At 46.0% G+C, this 12,755-nt stretch overlaps 1 protein-coding gene across 3 annotated transcripts; it reads right to left on the bottom strand.

The window, feature by feature from the left end:
- Positions 1-374: 374 nt before the first annotated feature.
- Positions 375-10,998, bottom strand: LOC143770421 (protein BTG3-like). 3 transcript variants are annotated; one of them, XM_077260037.1, is made up of 5 exons: positions 10,870-10,998; positions 6,312-6,504; positions 4,748-4,885; positions 4,290-4,491; positions 375-2,539 (listed from the first exon to the last, which is right to left on the bottom strand). In XM_077260037.1, exons 2-5 carry the CDS (start codon positions 6,482-6,484, stop codon positions 2,339-2,341), a joined length of 714 nt encoding a protein of 237 aa, XP_077116152.1. In that variant the 5' UTR covers positions 6,485-6,504; positions 10,870-10,998; the 3' UTR covers positions 375-2,338. The 3 variants fall into 3 exon arrangements, with proteins under 3 accessions (XP_077116152.1, XP_077116151.1, XP_077116153.1); XM_077260036.1 differs by lacking the exon at positions 10,870-10,998 and adding an exon at positions 8,432-9,173; XM_077260038.1 differs by lacking the exon at positions 10,870-10,998 and adding an exon at positions 6,696-7,548.
- Positions 10,999-12,755: the final 1,757 nt, after the last annotated feature.

The raw sequence follows: 12,755 nt of genomic DNA on the forward strand, positions 1-12,755 counted from the left end.
CACATCCTGCTCATATACAGAAAGTCCATAATTGCTCTTTTTCTACATGTGCTGCCAAATTTATGGCCAGCTGCACCAATAAACGTAAATGTTCCTGGAGGTTCTCAGCACTGGATATATGGCAAAGTATTGATAAAGGGCTTGTTGGCCTTAAATCCACTTGATTCACTGTCATCGATAAGTTCAGAAACAAAAAACACTGGCTACTGACCATCGTAAAACCTACAGTGGCCAGAATGAGCACTAGATGCACTAGTGAGCCCCTCCTTACAGTATACACCCCTGCTTATGACAAGTGTGGCCCGCCCCTGCCTAAGTGTGGATGGCCCGCCCCTGACTATATTTAAAACACAGGCAGACATTTTTGTTAGTCAACTTTTTATATAATAAATATATTTTCTACAAAACCCATTAAAACTGTAGAAAAAAACCCACACACTATAAAAACAAAGCATCTTTGGATAGTAATAGTTTAACAAACACGTTATTATTGCAAACAAGAAAACAACAAATCACAATTATAAAAGTTATTGTCCATAAAATAATTAAATATTGCTGTAATGCCACCACATGGGTAGAAAAAGCAAACTTTACCAGCGTAGAATATATTATAGAGTCCCGAGGAGGCGCGACCTGATATAACAATATAATTTACAGGCAAAAAAATAAAAAACACCAGGTCTGCAACCTGTGCAACTGTGATAACTACAACTACCAGCAATTCCACAGCTTGCCGACCTGAGAACTTCACAGCAGCAGCAAAGGGCAGTTTTGATATCAGATACCCCTTCAGTCATATCAAAAGTTTCCAAAAACACCAGGATGGCTAAAATCCATTGTTTTTGTAATCGAAAAGCAGCTTTTTTTTTCCCCTCCATCCAGATAGGAGGTCCACTTCTCTATGTGAAGGCGGAGGAGTGCGACAATAAGGTGTCAGTATATGGTGGCAACCAAAGGGGTCATCGTTTTCTTGCCCCCTGGATTTAGGACCTGAAGAAAAGCAGCTGTCGTAATAGTGCAGAATCTGGTGTCAAGCCGAAAACATAACACAAACCCGTTGGGATATTTTGGCCACACATGGCCGGGACACTTCTACGATTCAGACAAATGATTCTGGTTTCACGACTTGCCCCAATCTAACGAATGTGATCCTGTTGGCAATGTAGCATGCGACATAACATGGCTGTAAAAACAAGCAATTTAGCTACTTGAGATAGACTTTTATTTGTTTACAGCTCGTTGCCTTGGAGATCGACCACTGCTGCTGGAAGGCAGAATGTGAGGAGTGCTTACAAGCGCTTTTCTATTGAGCTTGCAAGCACTGGATCGCTGGCGCGTGTCGCTACCTTCTGATCCCAACCAGCTTCATAAGCTAGACAGCAGCGGTGGTGGTCGCTCTCCGAAGCAAGAAGCTGTAAACAAAGTTTTCATCTCTTTTAAACAGCTACAAATTTTAAGAAGTAAATTGCGAAAGTATCCAACAATATTAGTCTATCAAGAATGTAATAACATTTAAGGAAAGTACCATGTGGAAATGTCCTTGAAGTGAATATCTCCAGAGCCTTCGTTATGGAGTCATGTCAGTAGTAGATCTGAACAAAACAATTCGAACTCTCCAGGTCAGACATCTGATTCGGTGCAAGTCAGATCAAGGCAATATTTTCAACGCTGCAGGGGGCTAATGAGGCGCCCATAAGATTGCCGAATCATAAGTGAACAATGCCCTTGTCTGGCCACCATCTTGGACCAACCTAGAAGCTGGACCAGGGTACCCTGAATCTTTTCACCCATCTTTGGCCAGCAGCATATACTGAAAAATGTGTTAGGGGTATTTTTGGAGACCCAAAAATGTAAAGCTTCATTGAACTATTAGAAAAAAAAAAAAAAGGAAGAAGAAGAGGTCATGATGGCAAACTCCTAGGCACAACGGCTACAGATTAATGGATATATCGGCTTCCTAGTGACCACCAGAGATGAATTAGTTGAGACCTTACACGTTAAAGGACTGGTCATTGTGCTGATACAGTACTCTATCTATGCCAAGGATGACCCTTAGAGGTTGGTTGGTTATGGGCCATCAAGTAGTCATATCACAAAGCCAGGATCTCATCCTCATGAACGTGAACCTGGCTCAGTCCTAGCTTTTAACCTGAGTCTTCACATAAGACTCTCGGACTACACACCATAGCTGCTCGAGAAGGTCTGCACCATAAAAAACAAAAGGATCACGTCTTGCTACAGAAGACTCCAACCAGTTACCAAGTTTTAGTTCAAGTAGGTGAGGTCAAAATGTTTTTTTTTTTTTTCCAGAGATCAAAAGATTACGAAAAGTCCCACTTCAACTTTTGGTGGGAATAGATGAGTTTTTGGATTTCCATTTTCTTAAAGCTCCCCGGGATCGGATGTTGTGATAGTATTTCGGGACCAGGTAGTATAAGGCCATGGGTTGATGATAGGTCGGAATGAAGCTCACAGCATTGCCAGGGTACTGGTAGAAGACAGTGGAGGATGGCGCCGGGTTGTAGTAATACTGGGCACCCTGTTGGAGAAAGAACTAATCAGTTGTTTCTGTGATTACATGGCACATTCACACACCAATCCTAAGTTATTACTAAATCAAATTTTCACAGAATACTGAAGGATTTTTGGATTTTAGGTTGAGTTGTTCCTTAAGGATCAGATAAGACAGGAAATGAAAGAGTGGAGTCGGTGACTCGGAGATGACACAGCGCGATCAAAGTCCTGGATGATATAACCAACAAACTGACTCATGCATGACTAACAATGTCTTCTCTTATCTGGTAATCATCATGTCTCGTCAACATGAAGAACAATGGCCATTACAGCTACCGGATGAGAAACTGCGCTCTCTGTTACTAAAGGCCCCGTCTCACATAGCGAGATCGCTAGCGAGATCGCTGCTGAGTCACAAGTTTTGTGACGCAACAGCGACCTCCATAGCGATCTCGCTATGTGTGACACGTACCAGCGATCAGGCCCCTGCTGCGAGATCGCTGGTCGTGTCGGAATGGCCTGGACCTTTTTTTGGTCGTTGAGGCCCCGCTGACATCACTGAATCGGTGTGTGTGACACCGATCCAGCGATGTCTTCACTGGTAACCAGGGTAAACATCGGGTTACTAAGCGCAGGGCCGCGCTTAGTAACCCGATGTTTACCCTGGTTACCAGCGTAAATGTAAAAAAAAAACAAACAGTACATACTCGCCTTTCGGTGTCCAGGTCCCTTGCCGTCTGCTTCCTGCTCTCACTGACTCCCGGCCGTACAGTGAGAAGTGAGAGCACAGCAGTGACGTCACCGCTGCGCTCTGCTCTCGCTGTACGGCCGGATCTCAGTGAGAGCAGGAAGCAGACGGCAAGGGACCTGGACACCGAAAGGCGAGTATGTACTGTTTGTTTTTTTTACATTTACGCTGGTAACCAGGGTAAACATCGGGTTACTAAGCGCGGCCCTGCGCTTAGTAACCCGATGTTTACCCTGGTTACCCGGGTGCTGCAGGGGGACTTCGGCATCGTTGAAGACAGTTTCAACGATGCCGAAGTCGTTCCCCTGATCGTTGGTCGCTGGAGAGAGCTGTCTGTGTGACAGCTCCCCAGCGACCACACAGCGACTTACCAACGATCACGGCCAGGTCATATCGCTGGTCGTGATCGTTGGTAAATCGCTTAGTGAGACGGGGCCTTAACTGTGCAAGGTCAAACTTTAAAAATCCTATCCTAATGGGAAATGTAGACATCTTGGATGAAGGTACAAATTCAACACCATTCGCCAAAGTGAAGAGCCATCTTCCATCTGGTGGAAAAGCCACCATTTACAGTTACTTTTTTTTTTATGGCTGGTCCGAATATTTCACTGATGTCAAATAAATGTATGACCCTCTTCTAAAAGGGGCCCAACATAGTCATCATACACCTATATGTCATGGTCCTAGCTCAGGGTCCAAGAACCTTTACTCCTAATTTTAGACACTGAAAATGAGCGAGTTGTTTTGCAGGACCGTGGTCCGGAGGCACGACTAATATTCCACGGCTGCTGGAAGGGAATCCTTGCGAACCTACTACTACCTTTCATCTTCTACAGCTCTCCTTTTAATTAACCAACCTGGCACAAAGTCAGTGTTGCGACGTGAAACACGATGTAACACCAGGTTGGCCAATAAGAAGAGGAACCGAAGAGGTCGGCAGGTAGAAAGCGCTTCAACAGAGTGTCAGTTATTTGCTCGTCTCTACTCCGTAGACCCTGCTTTACTGCTAGTCTTTCCTCACACTTACCATTTTCTGAGTAGGAACCGCTGCAGGTTTCTTTTTGCTCCCGCCACTTTCCTCATCCTCACTGGAGCATTCAGAAGGGGATCCGCTAATGTCTGAGCCGTCGGAGTGATAGTCCGATGTATCTAGTTCTGGTTTCTCCACGGTAGTCTTCTTGGACTCTTCTGGAGCCTTTACTACGAAGGGGCTACAGCTCTCGCCCAACCTGAGGATGAAAGAAAACTCAGCATGAAAATATTGGGGTTTTATTTTCGTAAGATAAACCCTGAAGCGGTGCTGAATATGCAAAGTGCCCTAAAGCAGCGTTTTTGGGGAGAAAATCAAGCTGAGACTTAGATTTCTAATTAGCTTTCACTGCCCAAATAAAAGTTCAACATCACATGGAAACAAGTGCCGGATAGTCCGATGCTAGATTATTGGACTGTAACATACTGTAACTATGAACTGTATATTTGACTTACCTGCAGCTCACCTCCTGGGGATCAATCCAAACCGACATGTTTTTGGGAAAAGCCAACTGTGAGCAGCGTAGTCCGCTCCGAACACAGGCTCGTAATACAGCGTCATCCACCACTAGATTGTGCTCTATCCGAATACACCTGGGATCAGAGGAAGTATATAAAATATATTGATCATTACGTTCAGCCCTTGTCAGCACCCCTCAAATTATCACAATACTGCTCTGGATGACACTCCCGGCCTTGGTCAGGGGCCTCAGGACCATAAATGGCAGCCCAGTGGATTTGAAGGGCATTTACGGTAAGACCCATGGAGCCCAAAAAAACAAAAATTTCTATTTCTTTATTCCTTAAAAAGATCCCATCATGGCAGTAACGTTATAGAGCAGGAGGAGCCGAGCAGTTTGACATATAGTTTTCTGGGAAAATTAAATATTCCCTGTGTTTTATTCACTTAATCCCCTGCTCTTTCTATGCAGGAGTCCAGTGGGTGGTACTAGTCACCAAGTAGGACCTCCTACTTGACCCCTAAGCTTAGAGCAAGGATTGGAATGAATAAAATACAGTTATACTGAGTCTTTATCCTACAGACTATATATCAATTCGCTCAGCTTTTCCTACTCTACGACTTGCTGCCTGCAGATGTTTAAAGTGACCCATTCCCTTTAATACAAAATGAGGAGCTACACCTTTAAGAGGTTGTGAAACGACGACCTGACCTTCCTCAGAATCAGATAAATAGGCCCAAAATGATGGAAATGGACACACTGGGAGGGAAGATGGAGAGTAGGGCAGAGGGTGGACAGCCTGGATGAAAATGGACCCTTTGGATAGACCGAAAAGTGGGAAGTCTACCTCTAAAAAGTTGACCACACACAGTCTGAATATTTAAAAAAAATAAATATTTTTTGCTGCCATACCCCATAAACATATATCGGGAGGGATTGATGAACCTTATTAAAAAAAATTGCAACTAATTATTCTTTCTTTATATGTAAAGGCATGTAAGAAAGATAAAGAAACTACCTGATGGGTTTCTACAGCATACTCATTTTCGGTAAAATTTGCATCCACTTCTGCTTCGAAATTGGACCTTTGGGGCCTTTTTTTTTAAGGGGATTTCCATACAAAGGAAGAGATTGTCTGACTGCACCCTGCTCGTTCTCTAATCACAATTCCAAGAGTCCGTGAAATGTGAGGAGGCCCTGTACAATCGTAAGGTCCGGCAACTCTTACCAAAATTGCAAACGACACCTCGCAGATTGAAGAATGCTTGGACGATAGGCAAGAAAAACTTTTGGGAAATCTGTTTTGATCGTCCATATTTTACAATACCCTGACCGTCTCAGTCAGTCCCATAAACTATGCATTTAGGGGAAGGTCACCTGCGTGGGTCACCTGCGTGACCATCACCAAAACAGTCGTTCTCTGAGGGGGTTGCCAATTTGTAGGACCCTCCTACTGATTATATGGTTAGCACCTTCCCTGTGGTCCGAACCATTTTAACTCATCATGTTCCAGAAACCCAGGCCCACCCATATGGAGATCCACCGGGTGACATTCTTACCGGTAAGCCTGGCCTTTCTGCGGGCTATCGGGGTACCAGTGTCCTTCAAACTTGTCGCATAGGATTGAGGTCAGAGTTTCGGTAAATCGCTTCACTTGCTCGCTGTCCAGTTTGTGGTGACGGTTCAGCAGTCTTACGATGTAAGACGCCCCAAGTTTGACTTCTTCATGCATCGCTCGTCCAGTATCCTCTCCTAGAGAATCGTAGACAATGAAATGTTAAAGGTTGACCACCTAAGATCATTATGGAGGGTGATAAGGGTCACCAGACTTGGATCCCTCTCTATAAGAAGAAGGATAGAAAGCAGTGGTACAAAGACGGCAAAAAATTATTTCAATGGTTGTCAGAAGCCCCCCCTCCCACTCAATCAGCCATCAGAGGTACCAGATCCGTATGGTCTCTGTCCGCGGTGGATGTTCAGTGTCGACTAGGTGTCGATTAGACGTCCGCCTGCTTTTACTTTCATTCTCAGTATGAAGAGAGTTTATAGATTACTGGGAAAGGCTGTGTAATGTGTAACTGGAATTAGGAAAAAAAAAATCCCTACATTTCCAGTACATAGATAAAAAACACAACATATTAACCCTTTCTCGGCCAGTGGCTGGGGCGTTATAGGAACCACGGGACCCTTGTCTGGGACATTTAAAGACAAAACATAGAAGCCCCATCTTTATGGCTTTAAGACACACACACACACAAAAATAAAAAGGTTTTGGGTCAAGATACGGTAAAAAAAAAAAAAAAATGTATTCTGCTAAATTACTTAAGCAAATTTATCAAAGCTGTCTTTTACACATAGCGACCAATCACAGCGCAGCTCCCACGCCATCAGAGCAGTTATAAATATGAAAGCAGAGGTCTGATTGGCCGCTACGGGCAACAGTTTGTCTTTTAGACTGATAAATGAGGCCTACTGCCTAAAAATGGAAGAGACTGGCTACTAGAGACGTGTCGCTAGACAACCTAATTGGAAGAGGCTGGTACTAGGGAAGCGACGCTTGACAACCTAATGGAAAGACTGGTGGTTAAGTGCTTTATCCATAGTAATCAGTGCTTCAAAATGTGACATGGAGTGTTCGTTGTCCATGGTTTGGCAGTAGTTCCTCTCTGATCGGGTTCGTACCCCTATTTGTTGAGCATCTGGCACATTTTGTACCCAGAAGTTGTCAGACACGACTTGATCTATCATAGCAAGAGCCAATAAAGTCATAAAAGTGAATCTTCCTGCTGATTATTAATGTTTTCACAGGAAGCGGTTAGCTCAGAAAAGTTTACACTCCGGGCGTGCAAACTAACGATACGCGGATGAGGAGACAACGGCGGCCAATAACGTCTGTCTCCAGCCAGCGACATGGAGTTCAGGCAGTGTTTACACCGGGCTGATGAGACAATGACGCCTATCAGAACAAGATGAGCTCTGTGCGGGGTCAGACAAGGTCATGTACTGATCGTGCTAGAACAGGACGAGCCCTTCCATATCTCCTCATAACTCTGCAGACCTCACAACCTCAGAAACCACACCAATCACTACATGTCGCGTCGTGCTCTATGTTCCTCGGCAGCTGAGGGGCGCACTATGAGAGCCCAAGGCAGCTGAGCACCAATTTCTAGGAAGTGGCCGAGGCCCGCGTTACCAGGTTTCCGCGGCGGCAGAGGCCCGCGTTACCAGGTTTCCGCTGCTGCAGAGGCCAGCGTTACCAGGTTTCCGCGGCGACAGAGGCCCGTGTTACCAGGTTTCCACGGCGGCAGAGGCCCGCGTCACCAGGTTTCCGCGGCGACAGAGGCCCGCGTCACCAGGTTTCCTCGGCGGCAGAGGCCCACGTTGCCAGGTTCCCCGGTGGCAGAGGCGCATGTTACCAGCTTCCCCCGGCGGCAGAGGCCCGCGTTACCAGGTTCTCCGGCGGCAGAGGCGCACATTACCAGGTTTCCCCGGCGGCAGAGGCCTGCGTTACCAGGTTGCCCGGCGGCAGAGGGGCACATTACCAGGTTCCGAGCATCACGTCTCTAGCAGTATTAGGAATGACAGAAACCACACCAATCATTACATGTGGAGTCATGCTCTACGTTCTGCGGCAACTGAGGCGCGTACTACGAGCTCACGAGGGAGCCGAGCCACATACCAACTTCTGGGATGCGACCGAGGCGCGCGTTACGAGGTTCCGCGGCAGCAGACGAGGTGCGCATGAAATGGCTGATAACAGAACGATATTCAGATGGAGAACAGACCGATGGAATAAACCCCGCAGTTTCCGTGTAGATGACCTGGGACACGACGTTGCCAGATTTCTCCATTCTGTTATTACAGAGAGAATGGAGCACGTGTTATGTACAAGGAAGTGACGCAGCGGGCCAGACGAGCTTATCTTGCATACTGGGGGCTGGAAACACAACAAAAAACACGAGCAGGAAGGAAGTGTAGAGCAAAGCCTAAGCCGAGACCTGAATTTCCCAACTTCATCACTAATTGCTTTCGTAATGCAAATCTAGACTGGAGGAAGGGACAACAGAGCAATCGCATAAATAGCAATTCCCCCATGTACCAGGAAATCCTCAAAATTTGATATTGCAGGTGGTGAATGCACCGCAGGATTTGCCCCGAAAACCGGCAGTGGGTTTGCTTTGGAGGATACGACTGTCTTTAGCTGAACGGCGAAACGTGCAGACACAGTATCCAGAGAAACTGGAGTCACCCGGGGAAAAAATGGGACCCTTCAAAACAAAGACAATTGACCCCCAACATTTCAGGATATGCGACTACCCCTTTAACCACTTGCCAAAGGGCATATTATATCTTGTGGTCTCACAGTCCCCCCACCACTGATTATGTGTATAGGGGATAGGTTGTGTTTTTGGGAAAACCCCATTATGATGGAAATACCTGAAACTACGAGGACCAGGATCTACTGGTAATTACATGCAACTGGGGACTTTCCAAACCCCAAATGGAAAGCGAGTGAAATACCGCACCCCTCCCACCACCATTACTGACAACAAACACAGGATGATGAAACACGGCACCTGTGACCTGTAACAGGAAGTCACACCCGGCACCGCCTGGTACCAGGTCCCACAGCCCAGTTTAGTTCCAAAATTACAAGCAAAGATCTATTTATCCATCAAGGGCATTTAAAAAGACAAAAAACAAAACAAAACACTATTCCAGAAGCCCTAGATGAAGCCAAAACGGCGAAACCCAAGATTCATCAGGTGTGCTGTTTAGTCTATGGGGGGAAAATACATTGGAGCTAATAAGTCAATCCTCTCTGTATTACATTATGGCTGCAGGTCTTTCGTTGTAGTTTCCCCTTGTAGACCGATGAGAGGCAATCTTGGAGGGCAAAGACCGAGAGGCACTGATGTGTTTGCTATGAGGGGGAGAACTTGCCCCAAGGGTTGAGGGGGAGGAAGGGGAAACTATACTGGGTGCTGCACCACTGATATGCAAAGTGTGGGGGACCCGGAAGGAGTGACCTCCGGATGCCATATCAAGCAAGCAGTACCCACTGGTCACTCAAGGTGTGTGGGGTCTCCTAATTCTCTTCTCAAATAATTTTGGGGGCAAAAAAAGATCACAGTTAAAATTTAACAAAGGCCGCCGGAAAATAAGTTGCCGCCAGAGGCAATTGGCTGCGTTTAAAAAGGCTTCCATGTACTTTAAGTAGCCATGGGTTAAACTAAGGGGACAGCTTCCATCCACCGCATACATGTGTCGTGCACCCTCAGTTTGGATGATCATACATGTATTATCCACAGGGAGAGAAGAGTAACAGCTTATATAGGATCAGACATGTCTGAAATTCAACATGCCCAATCATTGCAAGAGTTAGGAGTTCCATAGACATTTTAGTATGGACACCTTAAAGGGGATGTCCAGGACTAGGGTACTGAAGATCTGTGGGGTCCCACTGCCACTGAATATGTCTGCATAGCACCACATACTATATAGTGGCCGATCTCCGGTACTGCAGCTCAGCTATTATAGAAGTTAACGGGAGCAAAGCTGCAGCACTAAGAATGGCTCCACATCGTGCCAAAGTTGATTACGACCTTGAGTCAACATGAAAAGGTCACAGGACGCCCCCAATACTGGTAAATCCCGTTCCGCCAGGTCCTATTCACCTATAATAGTCCTCTAGGGGGGTGGCCGATCTAGTCTCACCTCGCCCGAGGGTCTCAATCACTACAATGGCCGCACTGTACAACTACTGAAGCCCGGTGGAGGGGATATTGGCCCCAGGGGGGGGCCACAGCGATGGGGGGGGACGACAACCCTTCTGTGTTTAGGACACAGGACCCTGAATTGCTGGTTGTGGGGTCTGCAGCGCGGCACCACACGTCCCTCACCAATGGGTAGTCCTATATGGCGACCCATATGGAATGTAAAGCACCACAAGTACCAGCATTCCTGCTGCTTCTCACAAAAGTAGTAAACAATTGAAAGCAATAAGGTAAAAAGTTACTATAAGGCTCCTCACTACAGTGCTTGAGCCGAGAGGACTACAAGCCCCAGCACTCCTCACTTGCTGCCCCTATAAAGCACGTGCCCCATACAACTCACCTGGCGCTGCCGCCTCCTCCCCGGCTCTTTGTGTCTGAGGAGTGAGCGCAGCCGGCAGGACTCCCAGCACCGGCCTCTGACGTCACCCCAGGGGGAGGGAATCCCGGCCGTGACGTCACACGCCATATACGGACATCCTGGGTAGTCACAGCTGCCGGTAAAGCCCTGGCACGAGGTGCAGAGAGGGCAGCACATGGGCGACAGCGAAACTGCCCGGTGCCACCATCTATAGTGTACAGGGACCACTAGAGCTATGGATCTGCCCACCAGCTCTCCCTACAGCCACACACAACATGGAAAAACAAAGGAAAAAAAAATAAACCAATATATCTCCAAATAAAAAAACACAAAGTTACAGGTCTCAGAAATCAGCGACTTCTCTATTAAAGAATATTTATTTTTATAATTTTTAAATATATACATTCATTTTATACATATTTAGTGGGGCTATGTGGGGGGCCATACTGTATATAGGGGATCTTTCGGACTTGTATGGTATATAGGGGGCTATGTGGGGCTCGTATTGTATATATGGGGGGCTATGTGGAGGCTGGTGCTGTATATAGGGGCTATATGGGGGCTCATGCCGTATATAGGTGTATATGTGGTTCTCACACTGTATATAAGTGTATATGTGGGGGCTCATACTGTATATAGGGAGTTATATGAGGGCTGATACTGTATATTGGAGGTTATGTTAGGGCTCATACTGCATATAGGGGCCATGTTAGGGCTCATACTGTATATAGTGAGCTATGTGGGGGCTCATACTGTATATAGGGATTTATATGAGGGTTGATACTGCATATAGGGGCCATGTGAGGGCTCATACAGCATATAGGGGCCATGTGAGGGCTCATACTGTATATAGTGAGCTATGTGGGGGCTCATACTGTATATAGGGATTTATATGAGGGCTGATATTGCATATAGGGGCCATGTGAGGGCTCATACTGCATATAGGGGCCATGTGAGGGCTCATACTGTATATAGTGAGCTATGTGGGGGCTCATACTGTATATAGGGATTTATATCAGGGCTGATACTGCATATAGGGGCCATGTGAGGGCTCATACTGCGTATAGGGGCCATGTGAGGGCTCATACTGCATATAGGGGCCATGTGAGGGCTCATACTGTATATAGTGAGCTATGTGGAGCTCATACTGTATATAGGGATTTATATGATGGCTGATGCTGTATATTGGAGACTATGTTAGGGCTCATAGAGTATATAGGGGGCTATGTGAGGGCTCATACTGTAGGTAGGGAGCTTTGTGAGGGCTCAAGTATATAAAGGGGTTTGTGAGGACTCATACTATATTTAAGGAGCTATGTGGGGGCTCATATTGTATACAGGGGCTGTGTGTGGGCTCATATTGAATGTAAGGAGCTATGTGAGGGCTCATACTGTGTATAAGAGGCTGTGTGGGGGCTCATACTGTATATAGGGGATATCAGCATACTTAATTCTGCGCGATAATAAGTGATACAATTAATATACAAAAAATAGAATTAATATGTTAATTTTAATTATGAAAATAATTAATTTCAGCCTATTGGTTCAGCTTCCACAACAGTAATGGTCTCTCTAATTTCCCACCCCTGCTCTCTTATGTATAACACTATGCTATACATAATGCTGTACCAAAGGAAAAAACTTGTGCGCTGCTTTGTCATTATCCATCTACAGATGTGCACCAGGGCACCCATGTGTTAATCACATGACCTGTCACATGATCTATCAAAGAAATTCAAGGGAAAAGAAAGCGGTCACTAGGGAGCGCTGTGAGGGTCACAGTTAAAATTAGAAGCAAAGGGTCCACCGAAGCTCCAGCCGTTAACCTTCTAGGAGGATACAAAATGCAGTAAAGAATAGTAATAACG

This window comes from Ranitomeya variabilis, chromosome 4, assembly GCF_051348905.1.
Source record: "Ranitomeya variabilis isolate aRanVar5 chromosome 4, aRanVar5.hap1, whole genome shotgun sequence".
Taxonomy (NCBI): domain Eukaryota; kingdom Metazoa; phylum Chordata; class Amphibia; order Anura; family Dendrobatidae; genus Ranitomeya; species Ranitomeya variabilis.

Coding starts and splice junctions, on each gene's coding strand:
- LOC143770421 (XM_077260036.1), bottom strand. CDS start 8,603: ATGGAGAAATCTGGCAACGTCGTGTCCCAGGTCATCTACACGGAAACT. Junction 4,492..4,747: donor CCCCAGGAGGTGAGCTGCAG/GTAAGTCAAATA, acceptor TTTCATCCTCAG/GTTGGGCGAGAGCTGTAGCC. Junction 2,540..4,289: donor CGGTTCCTACTCAGAAAATG/GTAAGTGTGAGG, acceptor TTTCTCCAACAG/GGTGCCCAGTATTACTACAA.